Source organism: Salmo salar, chromosome 23, assembly GCF_965601325.2.
Source record: "Salmo salar chromosome 23, fSalSal1, whole genome shotgun sequence".
Lineage (NCBI taxonomy): Eukaryota > Metazoa > Chordata > Actinopteri > Salmoniformes > Salmonidae > Salmo > Salmo salar.
This window is the reverse complement of record NC_138313.1, coordinates 26,907,508-26,923,597: the sequence shown is the minus strand read 5'-3', so window position 1 is coordinate 26,923,597 and position 16,090 is coordinate 26,907,508. Positions and strand designations below refer to the sequence as shown.

The 16,090-nt window shown below is 42.1% G+C and overlaps 1 protein-coding gene across 9 annotated transcripts in view; it reads left to right on the top strand.

The window, feature by feature from the left end:
- LOC106584308 (guanine nucleotide exchange factor DBS) overlaps nt 1-16,090 on the top strand; it is a 90,677-nt gene that overhangs the window by 21,864 nt on the left and 52,723 nt on the right. For 7 of the 9 annotated variants that reach the window (XM_045706534.2, XM_045706532.2, XM_045706530.2 and 4 more), the window contains exons 2-14: nt 2,652-2,735; nt 6,622-6,736; nt 10,298-10,388; nt 10,708-10,827; nt 11,406-11,522; nt 11,607-11,756; nt 12,386-12,510; nt 12,672-12,786; nt 13,108-13,227; nt 13,409-13,600; nt 14,042-14,233; nt 14,345-14,531; nt 15,357-15,463. In XM_045706534.2, the coding sequence (XP_045562490.2) occupies nt 2,652-2,735; nt 6,622-6,736; nt 10,298-10,388; nt 10,708-10,827; nt 11,406-11,522; nt 11,607-11,756; nt 12,386-12,510; nt 12,672-12,786; nt 13,108-13,227; nt 13,409-13,600; nt 14,042-14,233; nt 14,345-14,531; nt 15,357-15,463 (1,715 nt within the window). Of the gene's footprint in view, nt 1-307; nt 642-2,651; nt 2,736-6,621; nt 6,737-10,297; nt 10,389-10,707; nt 10,828-11,405; nt 11,523-11,606; nt 11,757-12,385; nt 12,511-12,671; nt 12,787-13,107; nt 13,228-13,408; nt 13,601-14,041; nt 14,234-14,344; nt 14,532-15,356; nt 15,464-16,090 lie in introns of those variants that run through there. The other 2 variants (XM_014169410.3, XM_045706531.2) reach the window with 2 other exon arrangements.

Here is a 16,090-nt window from a genome sequence, read left to right as displayed (position 1 = left end):
GGAGGGAGGGGGGAGAAGAGAGGAGATACAGGAAAGGACAGAGACAGAGTCAGATCAGAAAGGGGTGCACAGTCAGCACATAACTTTAATAAGAGGGATGATGCTGAAGGGAGGAGAACACCAGAGCACAACACAAAACGCTCTGATTTGATTCTCTCTTTTTCTTTCTTTTTTTCTTTCTCAGAAGCATGGTTAACATTTGGGGCTGCCCCCCACTTAAAGAGGCAGTAAACAGTGTTTTCCTTCTCCCTCCTCCCTGCGTCCTGATAGGTTGCTTGTGTGGCTGCTGTGCGCTGAGAGAGCCTTGTGAGAGAATAGAGTGGAGCTGTGAGACACAGCTGGGGCTGGAAAAATTGCCCAAAGAAACAGATGCACTCCTTCCTTAGAAAGAAACTTTGCGAGCTGGGTATGTGTGTGTTCGGGTGTGTGTAAGTGGGGAGGGGGAGTGTGTGTGTCTGGGGTAACTTACTCAGGAAGTCCGAAGAGGAGAAAGGGGATGAAAATGGTTGAAAAAATTGTTTTGACAAACTTCCGCTGCTGGCTGTGTGATTTACCCCCGTCGCCTGGATTAGTGTGACTTTTCTCTCTCCTCACACCCAACTATAGTGGCACTACGATGAAGAGAACCAGACCTGTCATAGGTAAGGTATTTTCACTCCCCTCACTCGCTGGCTGGCTCCCTGTCGGGAGTTATAGGGTGTTTACATGCCAAACAGAGACACACGTTTGTTGTCACTCATGTTGCTAGCCTTGGTCCTAGACTTGATTTCCATTACAACAGTATAGAGAGAGGCTGAGATATTTTTCAGCATTTCTTCTAAGGAGCTCAAGGGACTCTTGCCTGTCTGTCCATAGTTAATGCTGAGGGACAAAATGCCTCAGTTGTTTTGCAGTTTTCTGTGGGGGAGATGCCAGTGTGCCTCAGGCTTTTTTCTTTTCTTGTGGGGGCCAACTGTGTGAAAATTAGATTGTTGCGTGATAAAAGTTATGTAGGCTACAAATATATAACATCTGTTGTAATTGCTTTGTGTCATTTATCCAGTCCTCTACTCAATATTTCACAACAGCTGCAATGTTGTTAATTAGTAAGCTACGCAATGATGCTTTTTTTTAGCTTTACTGCGCCTTTGTTTAAATAGATTTAGAGGGAAAGTAGGGTAAAGTGAAGTAGGCTACTTGATTTAAGGAATTCTAGGACCTTCTACATGATCATATAACTCACCATAGCTAATGATTAAAAGGAAACCTGCTTGCCCTCCATATAGTTTATTGAGGTAAACTAACGTTAAACATTTATTAAATAAATGATGTACTTTCCAGGTAGAGAAAATGGTGCATACAGTTCAACTCTCTAATGGGAATCATACAAGTTTGAGGTTGTTATATTGTTGTCCGTCACGTCCATATCTGACAAAATTGCATTGCACTTTGACCCTTATGCGGTCAACAATCTTGAATATCCCGTTAATGGCACGTCATAATAATAAATTCATTCAGTTTACCACACAGCTTGGATTAGGGGAAAATACAGTATGTACTGTAAGTCCTCATATCCAATAGATGTGTTCCTGTAGCTGAGAGTGAATGTATGTGTTTCTGCTCATTGGAGCAAATGGAGAAGGCTGTAGGCTCCCTTGCAAAAGGTGAGGTGAACACTGGGATGAGGTGGGTGGAGCGCAGAGGACAGCGCCCTTCTGTGTTGCCATGGCATTATTTCATGGTGTCTCCACATGTTGCTGGCACAACCTGCCACAGAATCAACACCGTGTGGACAACACACCAACCAAACTAACAATACAGCAGATATGACTGACTAGGGCCTGGAGTTTATCCTGACCACGTGATCTGACTATAGGGAAACATCTAGAGGACCAGAACTGGATAAAGTGCAGTCTGTGTTAATACACTCCTTTATACCATGGCCAGACAGATGGTGTTTTGTTCACAGTGAAAGCTAGCTGCAGTGCGCTTCAGGCCAGGGTGACCCCAAACCATTAAGGCAGACTGATGGAGCTTCATCAACCCTCCTTCCCCTCCAAGCATCCAGAATAGCTACTAAGTCTTACAGGAACAACACAATGAAAGAATGATCTGTGTGAAAGGGGGCAACAGTCGCTACTGCAGCTTGTAATGGAAATCTAACAAAGGCACACTAAGCTCATCTGCATTCACAGCTAAAGGTCTTGACTGCGAGGGGCAGCGTTACACATGGAGACCACTGTTGGAGAGAGAACAGACACTGTGGAAAGGTCCAGAGCCCAGCCTTGCCCTCATTTTCCACAGATCATACAGAGCTGACTAGTCAGACATGTAGATCACAGGAGGTTGGTGGCAGCTTCATTTGGGAGGGAGGGCTTGTGGTAGTGGCTGGAGTGGAATAGGTGGAATGGCATCAAATACATCAAACACATGGTTTCCAGAAGTTTGATGCCATTCCATTTACTCCGTTCCAGCCATTATTATGCACCGTCATCCCCTAAGCAGCCTCCACTGATGTAGATGGCTTGTCCACTGATGATGATTGGGCCAGGGTATGGCCTCGGGGCTTGATTAGTTGGGACATGTTGTACGCCAGTGTTTTAATAATACTGCTCTTTCTCCAATGATACTGTGATTGCTGACTGGAGGCGTTCTCCTGTTTCCCTCCCCAGATGAGATCATGCAGCAAGAGATCAGGCCCTTGCTGGCTGTCGACATCATAGAGCAGCTGCACCGGCAGTTTGCCCTGCTCTCAGGTATGTATCTAGGGGCTCTGTCTCCTCTCCTTACTCCTGCTTCCCTCACACACAGACAGGCAGATAATGTAGTTCCTCTCCCTTTATGAAGGAGGAAAGATGGATGTCCGAAGGATGGAAATGACTATTATTATGCTCACTTAGAGAAGGTGTGATCGCTTCTATAGTACTACACATTGCAATGTTTCATGATTCATTTGGATCGCAGACAGAAAAAGGAAATGTATCATATCCTTTCGAGTCACATTATCAGTCAAAAGGCCATTTCCGGTGTTGACCTTAAATCATGATTGAGTTGTGAGCAGACTTGAACCTTTTTAATACTGTTGATCGATAGGAGTGCCTCTTAATGACTTCCTGTCCCAGAGTGGACAGAGGTCACAGGAGGTTGGTGGCACCCTAATTGGGGAGAACGGGCTTGTGGTAATGACTGGAATGGAATCGGTGGAATGGTATCAAATACATCAAACACATGGTTTCCAGGTGTTTGATCTCATTCCATTTGCTCTGTTCTAGCCATTGTTATGAGCCGTTCTCACCTCAGCGGCCTCCTGTCTGGTCTGCTCCATGACAATAACAGCATTATCACATTACACCGTGAACCATTTCCTCTGACTGTATTCACAAGCTTTGTTCAGTGCCTGAAATGGCCACTTTTGGGATCCGGAAGTAGTGAATGTGTACATACATACAGTTGAAGTCGGAAGTTTACATACACTTAGGTTGGAGTCATTAAAACTCGTTCTTCAACCACTCCACAAATTTCTTGTAAACAAACTATAGTTTTGGCAAGTCGGTCAGGACATATACTTTGTGCATGACACAAGTAATTTTTCCAACAATTGTTTACAGATAGATTATTTCACTTATAATTCCCTGTATCACAATTCCAGTGGATCAGAAGTTTACATACACTAAGTTGACTGTGCCTTTATACAGCTTGGAAAAATCCAGAAAATTATGTCATGGCTTTAGAAGCTTCTGATAGGCTAATTGACATAATTTGAGTAATAATTTGTACCTGCATGTATTTCAAGGCCTACCTTCAAACTCAGTGCCTCTTTGTTTGATATCATTGGAAAATCTAAATAAATCAGCCAAGACCTCAGAAAAAAAATTGTAGACCTCCACAAGTCTGGTTCATCCTTGGGAGCAATTTCCAAATGCCTGAAGGTACCATGTTCCTCTGTACAAACAATAGTATGCAAGTATAAACACCATGGGACCACGAAGCTGTCATACCGCTCAGGAAGGAGACGTGTTCTGTCTCCTAGAGATGAACGTACTTTGGTGCGTAAAGTGCAAATCAATCCCTGAACAACAGCAAAGGACCTTGTGAAGATGCTGGAGGAAACAGGTACAAAAGTATCTATATCCACAGTAAAACGAGTCCTATATCGACATAACCTGAAAGGCCGCTCAGCAAGAAAGAAGCCACTGCTCCAAAACCGCCAAAAAAAGCCAGACTATGGTTTACAACTGCACACGGGGACAAAGATCGTACTTTTTGGAGAAATGTCCTCTGGTCTGATGAAACAAAAATAGAACTGTTTGGCCATAATGACCATCGTTATGTTTGGAGGAAAAACGGGGAGGCTTGCAAGCCGAATAACACCATCCCAACCGTGAAGCATGGGGTTGGCAGCATCATGTTGTGGGGGTGCTTTGCTGCCGGAGAGACTGGTGCACGTCACAAAATAGATGGCATCATGCAGTAGGAAAAGTATGTGGATATATTGAAGCAACATCTCAAGACATCAGTGAGGAAGTTAAATCTTGGTCGCAAATGTGTCTTCCAAATGGACAATGACCCCAAGCATACTTCCAAAGTTGTGGCAAAATGGCTTAAGGACAACAATGTCAAGGTATTGGAGTGGCCATCACAAAGTTTGACCCAAGTTAAACAATTTAAAGGCAATGCTACCAAATACTAATTGAGTGTATGTAAACTTCTGACCCACTGGGAATGTGATGAAAGAAATAAAAGCTGAAATGAATCATTCTCTCTGCTATTATTTTTGACATTTCACATTTCTTAAAATAAAGTGGTGATCCTAACTTACCTAAGACAGGACATTTTTACTAGGATTAAATGTCAGGAATTGTGAAAAACTGAGTTTAAATGTATTTGGCTAAGGTGTATGTAAACTTCCGACTTCAACTGTACATACAGTACTGTATAGTCTTATTAACATGTATGTGAGAACATTGAGTCCCCTATATCATATCTGTATGCTCACAGATCAACCCTGAGGACTCTCTCAAACATTTTCCATCTCTGCGTTATTTCCCTCATAACCTTCTTGGAGCACAAATAAATGAGTCTTATTCTTCTGGCATATCCATATTTTAGTTACTGGAGACATAGAAGTGGCAGAGGTGTAGGGCCTAAGCTGGGACAATAACAGAGAGAGTTGTGGGTAGTTATTGGGCGGGACGTCCACACCAAAGCCTCTGCCTCGACAGGGATTGTTTCCATTCCGTCCCACCCATGTCAAACCACCAGGGGTCGGTCTGCTGCACTTCAGCCAAGCTTATGCCTCAGTCTAAAAACCCTGGCTCAGAAAAGCTAGCTTTCAGACTTATGTAATTTTACTGTGGAAAAAACACAAGAATGTTTTATGACCTACACCGCAAGCTGTTTTTTTAATTCTCAATGGGTCTCTCAATGGGTTTTCCTCCAAAATTACTTTCAGGCAGTACTTATACCTGAAGAGGTGGTGCTGAGTGGAGTTTTCCAGACAGCGCTGTATTTTCTAACTCTGATTATTATCTGATGTAGTGTTGTTGTCAGTGAGAGAAGTAGACTACAAGCTCTGACATGTGTATGGATCTCCTGTGGCGGCAGGTATGGATTCTTCTGCCATCAGCAGGTAATTGGATGTGTCTGGCTGGGAGGACTGATAGGTGAGATGTCACCCTGTGGGATGGATGGCAGGCGAGATGGCACAGGAAATGAACAAAATGCTGCTTTTAGCACAAAGACAGTGACAGCGTTGGAGTTTGGGAGGAGGGTGTTATGCTTGTCTGTGTGATTGGTACATTTTTGGAACCGACTGAGAGAAGGGAGAGGAGGAGAAGTTAGTCAATGTGTGTTGAAAGTAAAGAGCTACCGTTACCTCACCACTAATATCAAAGGCAATGTTTCTTCACGTGCTCCTCAGGAATGAGAGTAATGTGTCCAAATAAAGCGAGTGCCCAGACACAAGCCTTAAGTAGAAAATCAGACTGCCTCGGGCAAATAAAGGCCGTGCACAAAGATACCATTTACAGCAGTTCCCCTCTGTCATCCTAAACGGAACTGTTTTGACGTTGAGAAGAATTCTACCTAGATAATAAGGCCAAACCCTAGTCCCCGATCTCCACTCATGATGGCAAGCACTGGGGGCATGATGTTGAGTGATGTGGAACACTTTAGATAAATGGTGGCCTTGCTGCTCCACTATGCTTTCTCATAGTGATACACTTTGACTGATCAATCTCTCATTGTAGAGATATAGGATCATGTATTATAATATGGCTGCTTCATTTGTTTCAGGATTTAATAAGAAACTTTTCTTTCAGTTAGATCAACATATTCACTTATCAAACTTGTTAAGTTTCATGTTTCAAATAATTAAATAATGACTTAATTGTCAAAGAATTATCAAATTTTATCAAACATTGGCAAACAATGCTGACATTATTTAACCCAATGCTACCATCTTGTGGTTAATTAGTGTAAATATAACTTTTCTATTGACAGCATCAATAATATCTGTAACAGCCGAATGTAGGATTGCATCCAATTCATGTTTATTTGCCTGTCAATGTCTGGTGTAAACGAATGAATGTAACAAAATGGACACATTTATAACAACCAATTGTTTTACCCCTCTGTGTGCAGGAGGAAGAGGGAAAGATGGTGCCCCAATCATCACCTTCCCTGAGTACTCAGGCTTCAGCGACCTCGTACCGGAGGACTTCCAGAATGTTGTAACATATCTGACCAGCATCCCCAGGTATAGTAGGAGCAATGCATTTAAAGCTTTCTTTCCAACCATGCATATTCACCCATGGCTATCAGATCAATACAGGACTTTTGGTGCACTTTATTTTCCCACAGTGGAGAACACAGTGGAGAACAGAGGCTTAGTGCTTAATTTGTAAATTGGGAGGTGCCAGAACAAAAAGTGAGCCCGAGAGCGGGGTGATCTGGGGCCTCTGAGGGACCAGAATGCATGAAAAAATATAAGAATAAAGTATTGCATGCATTATCATAGCTTTTGCATACTGGCATAGAGCAGTTGCATAGACGGGCTTGTTTAAGTTGCACACGTTGGGCAAATATTTTGTAGCCTAGGTTCAGGGAAAAAAATGTACCTTTTTATAAACGTATTTCATGCAATTCTTCATCATTTTAGATGACACAAATGATCGAAATGACAGGCTACTTTAACACTGACAAACTGAGAATCTGAGCTCAATTAAAACGACCTTGTCTCGAATCCATCAATAGCCTAGGTGTTTGGAGACACACATATTGTACAATTAGAGGAGGAAATTATAGTCTAAAAAAGCTTTACAGTTTCACTGACTCACCCAATGATGCAGAGCTCACTCACCAGCCATGGCCGATGCGCTCCTGCCAAAAGCCTATCTCTCTTGTTTGACTTTGTAAAACAATGCTGTTTGCTCAACAGGGCTATTTGGAAGTTGATCACTTGGTAGCTTACAGACAGATTAGACGTCTCTTTACAGCAGGATCCATTTGCTTTACAACCTGTGTTTTACCCGTGATTGTAGGCCTATTATAAATATTTGCGAAAGGCCTGTTTTGGTTGCATGCTGTTTACTGACTGATTTCCTGCGCCTTCCCGACTGTAGGCTATGCCCTATGATTGGGCTACACACAATCCACAGCTAGGCCTTTTTTTTTATTTTTTTTTTTTACATAAACTGTTGATCCTCTGTTGCTAAATTTAGAGGCCTACTCCTGGTGTAGCATTCTGATTTGTTTTATGATCAGACAGGAGTAATTCTATAACTTTGGCAAATGTAGCCTATTTCAATTAATCAGGGGGGCTGCAGCACCTCCAGTACACTTCGGCGGCTATGATTCAATAAGGAAATAAATGAGGAAGTGCAACGCTGAAGAAATGAGTTGCAGGATCATGTCTATCAGACTAGAGAGAGATCATAGAAAGTGAATCTCATTCTAGATCTGTGAGAGATACCGGCTCGCTTCTGGTCTATATAGGCGTTGGTCTACATAGGCTACAATGTTGCGCAAACCATAAACCCGGGCTCGCACAACACAAATCCATTTTTAGAATATCAGGCATGTTTTCACATTACAATTTTTAATGGGCAGGATAATTACAGAGGAGTCAACCTGAACGAACTCTGATTGCTCTGATTGCTTTTACTACATTGCAAATAGATAAAAAAAAGTATGCCAAGAGAGGTACCGGATCCTGGCAAATGGGTTCTGGAACAAACAGTCCAAAGCTGAGAGGTGCCAGACTGAATGCTACTATATATTTGGTAATAGCAGGTTAAAGACTGATGCTTATAGCAGCACAGTGATGCAATGCTTTTAAAGAGTGTGGCTTGAAGAAAGACATTGGTTTATATAGACGTAACCCACTGGGTACACCACATCATTTCAACGTGGATGATTGGCTAAACTTTGGTTGAGACGTTGATCAGCGAGATTAAAACCTGTCACCCACTCAAAAAGACAGCCCAAAGTTAGTTGAATTTCCAATTTGTGATCATTGTGCTTTCTACCATTTGGAATGGAAAAACAACGTCAGATTTTTGGTTTAGTTGTCACCCAAATGTCTATCGATGTGCTTTCAACCATTTAAAAGAAAATCTAATGTGAATACAATATCAGATATTTTGTTTATTTATACAACAGATGAATACTGAGCTTCATCTAAAAGCAGAACCAAATGACCTGGATTGCAGTTGAAATTACATTAAAAGTACAAGTGGTGAATGCCATTTGACATTCTGTGCAGATTATTACAGCAATTGTGAAGATCTCCACAGACCTGCAACGACCTATGCATGCTGTCTTGAACATGCATGCTCTATATGATTACATAAGAACACATTTTATAGTTAGAGAAACCTCAATGTGGCCATGGATTTATTACTTATTTTAAGGTTGAATGTTGCATTAGTTTGTAAGATAATATTGAATTAGTGGCACAGATGGAACTATCCAAGCAGAAGATGCATCTCCTTCAAATGTTAATATTTGGTTGCATTGACAACCAAACATAATTCAATGTCACAAAATATAATTACATTTGAAATCAAACGGTGCTTGAAACCCTTGGCCTATTGTATTTTCTTTTTTTTGTTGAATTATGGGTTGAATTGAGGCAATTGCTGTTGTTGATGACTGCAAATGCTACAGTATATAGTCCTGAATAGCATCAATGATGATATATGAGTGAAAGTATGGTCACTTTTTATTTGCTCTGTTAAACCTACTCTTTGGAATGACTTCAATAGCAACAGTGAATCTATTTAGTTTTTAAGTGGAGATCTCTCAACAATCACTCTCATGATCTAATATTGGCAATAGTCAGTGACAAATATCATAGCTAAGCATGGCTGGCCTTGGTTAAAACCCTGGATGGGAGACCAATGGATCAATTCTCCAGTAGGAGGGGATGCCCAGCCTGTCATTTTTTTTCTTCTGATAGTGGATATAATGTTGAAGATCTGAGGTCTTAAAGGTACAAATTCAACATATTTTATACAAGGTTTGTCTATGTTTAAATTTGATTATGACATAATCCTGTGGTTGACATTTCACCCTCAAAACAACAGTTGATTACTTTTTTCAAATGTAATTATTTCCCACGGAGGTTCCATGTCACAATACATTGACAAATTACGTTAAAACAATGTTGATTCAACTAGTTTGTGCCCAGTGGGAAATGCCATTACCTCCCCTCTGTATGGGATGTGGTTCCGGCAAACTCTCGTCCAACCGCAAATCCAAAGGTACTTCCCAAGACACATTTCTTGAGGTGTAGCATTTTCAATTCGGTTTCAATTTTACCACATCCTGAGAAATGTGTCTTGTGAAAAACTCTCCTCCAATGACATTTGTGGCACAATCTGGGATGTCATTCTTTCTCTCATGGTACATCGTGAGCACCATTAATCTTGTCTCATGTCAGCTGCTCGCAACCAGGAAAATAAACAAAAGTTGCTCAGTTGAGTAGGAATTATATTAGACCAGATATCACATTAAGATGTTAGACATGAGCAACTTTATTCACCTTTTTTGTCAGAGTAACACATTCAGCATGTTAATGGCCCTCACTTAAAAACCTCTTCCCTGTAAAAGACCCCGAACATTACACAAGTTTACACAGCTCCTCTAACACTGTTAACTATACTGGCCTGATTCTAAAAGTGCTGAAGTGATTTTATGTAAACTCTGTTTAAACTGAACAGAGACAGAGCACAGCAGTGTACTCTAGTGCCCTCTTGGATATGCTTGGATAGCTTCACCTACCGCATGTGTTTATTTCCATGTTTCCTTTGTCTAGTTTGGACGCGGCCAGTATCGGTTTCGTTATAATCATCGACCGCAGGCGTGACAAATGGAGCTCAGTGAAGGCCTCGCTGACGCGGATAGCGGTATGAAGATGTCCGTCTTTCACTTCAGACAGGGCTTTTATCTCTTGCCTGGTTATCCAGTCTGTTTGTGCTTTAACTCCTCACTGTGTTTGACTTCAATAGAGGAATTGGCCACAGTACAGACAGAATGGGACCAAACAATTTTATTTCAGCATCATGTAACATTGTAAAATATAATTGCAACCAATGCTCCTATATCAGGAAGTCTTGTATGAAGAACATTTTTTTGGGTATAATCTACTGCAAATTCTGAGCAAAGCTCCCTCCACACAAGGCTATGAGATGGTATGAAGCTGTGTTTTGTACCTGTGTCCACTAGGGGGCATTTCCAGGGAACCTCCAGCTGGTGTTGGTGCTAAGGCCCTCCCGCTTCTTCCAGAGGGCCATCGCTGACATTGGCATTAAGCTGCACCGGGATGACTTTAAAATGAAGGTACCGGTAAGAATGCTTCGCTACCACTCACCCTGTTCAACTCGTAGATCATCTTAGAAACCTTTCCTCGGTGTCTGGGTGTGAGATAGTGATTGACCTAATGTCATGTGGAGTGTTGCATGGGAGTGTGATGTTCACCTGTAAACTAACTGCTAGAACAATGACTATGTACTCACTGCATGTTTTCCTTGTTTATGGAAAGCTGTAGAATATGACGACATGCACCTGTATTTCCCTTACTTCATTCATTTTTTGGTGAAGGCCAATTCTCCTGCATTATGCTCTGACACCTACAGTATACTGTAACTGTACACATTTTCGAAGATAAAAGTTGCAACTCCTCCTCAGACTCCTCACCACCTCGCGCGTGTGTGTCATCCTTACTCAAGTGTTGTAGAATTCAAGACATCTGGTGAGGAAGTAGAAATGGAGTAAACCAAAAAACACAGAAGCCTGTCTTAACATTATGCCATGACAATTATTGTCTAACCCTAAAATTAGATGAGAAAACCCAGACTGATAATGAAGAAGATGCCCTAACATCTATAACACACAGCAATGTATGTGAATTTGTTTCCCTACAGATTGTGATGCTCAACTCCCTATCTGACTTATATGGCTACGTGGATAAGGGCCAGCTAACATGTGAGCTTGGTGGGAACCTGGACTACTGTCACAGCCAGTGGATCCACCGCCGGACAGTGAGTTACCATGACATTGGCCTTACACCAGTTACTTTCTGGACTCACTGGAAACAATACAAGTGTGTGTGTTTTTGCTGTCAGGCCATTGAGAACTTTGCTGTGACGGTGAAGACCACGGCTCAAATGCTGCAGAAGTTCGGTACAGACCTGGCCGAGACGGAGCTGCCCAACGATGTGCAGTGCACCAAAGACCTGCTCACTACTCACACTGAGAAGCACGACAAACTCAAGGTGGGGCTCTGCTTCAGCATCAACATAATACTACTGAACCTGGCTTCCTACAATGGTTCACTTGTACTCATGGCTAACATCCTCAACACCTGAAGATTGTATTGATATTTGTTAGTATACTATTAGTTACATTCACATACAGTAGTGTGATCAAATACACAGGGGAATGGGTTCTATCATAGCCTGTGGCATTGTAGTTTAACCACAACCATAAGCATCAATGGCCTAGATAATAACCAGAGTATTCTATTCCCAAACCAGCAATACCATTATAAATCGGGTGGTTCAAGCCTTGAATGCTGATTGGCTGAAAGCCGTGGTATATCAGACCGTATAGCATCTATTTTTACTGTTCTGGTTATGTTGGTAACCAGTTTATAATAGCAATAAGGCCAGAGGAGGTGTGGTTTATGGCCGATATACCACAGCTAAGGGCTGTTCTTAAGCAGGACGCAACGCGGAGTGCCGAGATACAGCCCTTAGCCGTGGTATATAGGGCATATACCATAAACGGCCTGAGGTGCCTTATTGCTATTATAAACTGGTTACCAACCTTTCAGCCAATCAGTATTCAGGGCTTGAACCACCTGGTTTATAATGGTATTTAATGAATTCTTTCATTTTGACAGGATGAACTGAAATTAGCGATGAAACAGGGAACCACTCTACTGGGCTGTATCAAAGAGCAGGCTGCCAAGTCTGAGAACCACCAGCTAAACCCAGACGAGATGGAGAACCACACCACTGTGGAAAGGTTGGTTACTGGGACCTACTGGAGATGGAAGCTCCTAATTAAATCATTTGTATGTGTTCGGTTCACAAATGATTTAACTTATTGAATTTCTCACTAAGAGTATATTCCAGAGGTGGATAAAGATGCTGCATATCATGTCATACGTCCATGTTGTATTTCAGGTTGTTGGCCCAGCTAGATGAGACAGAAAATGCTTTTGAACAGTTCTGGTCTAAACATCACCTCAAACTGGAGCAGTGCCTGCAGTTACGCCATTTTGAGCATGACTTCCGAGAGGTACGTATGTTTCTGTGACAGAGTCGCTGACTGCTGTAGTCAACAGGTTTAGCTTAATCACGTTAACAAAGAAAACTGGACAGAACACAGCCTGGCTATTTGTGTTCCCCCAGAGACAGCAATTAGAAGTAGCTATTACAATGTAACACTTTGTCCAAAAATAGTTGCTTACCCTTCACTTTTCTCAGTTTCAATTACACATGCTTTTTTATGTTTGCAACTTCACACTTACAGTATATAATGCTTCCTCTCAAGAATATGTGTTTGGAAATACTGTACATATGTCCTTAACCTCCTGCTCTCTCTGTGTCCCCTCCCCAGGTGAAAGTGTCATTGGACAGTCTGATGGCGACTCTGACGGCCCTGTCAGACATTGGGGACTGTGTCACCCTGGTAGAGATGTTACTGAAGGACCTCAAGACCTTAGAGGAGAAGGCTCAGGTCAGCACAGTCACATAACAAACATTATATGAGATGTAACATCTAACCTTACAATACAAAGCACAATGTATCCACTATGTCTTACTTAGCACGTGATCATCAGCCTTGCATTGTATTGAATGTGAGCCTAACACGAATGTGGTCATGTGAGATGAATGGCTCTCTGTCTGATGCATGTCAGGAGTCGTTAGAGAAGGCCCAGCTCCATGCCCTACACGGGGACCAGCTGATTCAGAGCAACCACTATTCTGTGGACTCCATACGGCCCAAGTGTGTGGAGCTCCGACGCATCTGTGATGACTTCACCAACGAGGCCCAGAAGAAGTACGACGTCCTCTCCAAATCACGCCAAATACACAAAGGCATAGACAAGGTGGGGTGGATAACATAAGAGGCTCCTCATCTCTATATTGCTGTCAGTAAAGGCAATGTCCTCAGGGAGAGATTGTTTGCATGATTATACATGTCATTTACACATTATCTCATGAATTCAAATAACTTTCACAAAGTTTCCCTCTTCCGTCTAGGTCAGTGGTACTTCAACTTTTTCAGCAAAGCAATAAATCCATTTACTCAATAAAATTGTATTTTTCATATTATCTGCCTCAAAAACACTTGTTCAGTATATTGTCCCATACAGTAATCAGTACCTTCGTTTTTGGTTCCTAAACAACTATACATGCCATGTATAACATTAGTAGTTGACAATATACATTAGTGCCATGCAAATGAGCCTAGATATACTACTGATATGGAGCCTAGACAATACCTACTGTAGTTGTTTATTCATCCACGTGTCCTCGGGTGTTTACAGGTGAACCAGTGGTGTGAGTCGGGGGTGTACCTGCTGGCCTCTCAGGCTGTGGACAAGTGCCAGTCCCAGGAAGGGGCTGAGGCAGCCCTGCAGGACATTGAGAAGTTCCTGGAGACGGCCAAGGAGAACCAACTGAGTGACCTCAAGAACATCCACAACCAGTATGAGCTAGTCCTCAATGTTGAAGTCAAGGTATGTACAGTGCTCCCTTAATTCACTCATGGAATCCTAATTCCTGGAGTTGTCAGCCTACAGAAGTACAATGGTCCTATTTGTTGATCCCTGATCTGTGCTTTCCATCAGGCTAATGTACAAAAGGCTCTAAAGAGGCTGGACGATGTACAGGAGATGTTTGAGAAGAGACAGGTTAGTCTGAAGAAACTGTCAGCCAAACAGACCCGGCCCATCCAGCCTGTGGCCCCCCGGCCTGAGTCCTCTCCCAAACGGCCTGTGCCCCACAAAACACCCAGGACCACCTGCCCTGCCCCTGGTAAGTCTCCCCCATAGAGATAGTTAAATGACTCAACTTAGATATAACCCCTTTTAGCATTGGCATTGCCATTGAGAGCATCCACCATTTTAAAGTAGTCAACTGGGTGGGTATTCCTATGGGTTGGCAGCAATCAGCCAATGATCAGAGCATTGTCTTCTTCAAATTGGGTGCTATGGTTTGTAAATGAATTTAAGCTATATCACTGCCATATAGCGGCCACAGTAAATTAATGACACAAGATTTGTGGCGGTAAATCACCAATATTAGCTTAACACTTTTTTCAAACACAGAATAAGAAGAAAACCGACTACTTTAAAATGGAGATAGCCTCAATGGCGCTGCCCATGCTGTCACAGATGCCATAATGGCACAGATACAAAGTTGAAACCTCTTTCCATCGTTATGATCTCCCCCCACATGACCTAACCACAAACTTTACCTACACGTAATGAAAGATCATTGTAGAGCCTATTCATTGCTATTGAAACTGAAACATAGTCTGTACTTTACTTTCCAGGAAGTAAAGTAATTTTCGAGTTTAGTAATTTTCGAGTTTAAGACAAAGTATGTATTTAAAACCTTACATCCTGAGGCTTTTAAAGGAGGTCTATTGTATTCACTGTGGTACTCTTCCTACTACAGGAGGAGGACATAGCTTTGGGCCAGGGCCTCCTGCTGTTGTTCCACACAGAGAGAATGGCAAAACGCCTGATGTTTCAAACAGGATCCCTAGATATCTCTATGCCTTCATGTCAAACATTCCGCTTAATTAAAAACAAAACTTTCTTCCTTTTCCCATCCTTGTTCTGTAACAATTTCTAGCACTCAGTCGAAGGATCTCAGAGAGCTCTAGTGCCACAAAGCAGCCCACGGAAGCTGAGCTGGCAAAAAGGAAAAATGTAAGCCGCAAAGTCAAAGGGAGCCTCAAGGTAAGACCTGTGGACATCCTCTAGACAATTGAACCTGAAATGGTTTAACCTCATTGACAATAACAACAACCATCTGTTTTTTTTGTTGGCTAGCCACTGGTCCATTTGTATGACAGTGTTCCGCCAATCCTTCTTGTATAATTCATCAGAACATAACTCTTGGTCAATGGGAGTCTGGGAGAAGAAGTCATGGGGGTGTCCTGTTTCAGACATCTTCTGTTTCCTGCCTTTCCCAAGGGAACCCTGCGGGGATGAGAAACCCTAGTTTCAAATCAATTGCGCATCTTTTGCCCTGACCACATCACGTCTGTCTGATAAATAGGAATAATGTGCCATACTAAATCAAATCACATTTTATTGGTCACATACGCATGGTTAGCAGATGTTATTACGAGTGTAGCGAAATGCTTATGCTTCTAAATCCGACAGTGCAGCAGTATCTAACAGGTAATATCTAACAATTCCACAACAAAACCTAATATCTAACAAATTACACAACAAAACCTAATACACACAATCTAGTAAAGGAATGGGATGAGAAAATATATGAATAAAATATATGGATGAGCAGTGACAGATCGGCTAAGATGCAGTATATAGTAAAGAATAGAAAGTGAAGGATACAGT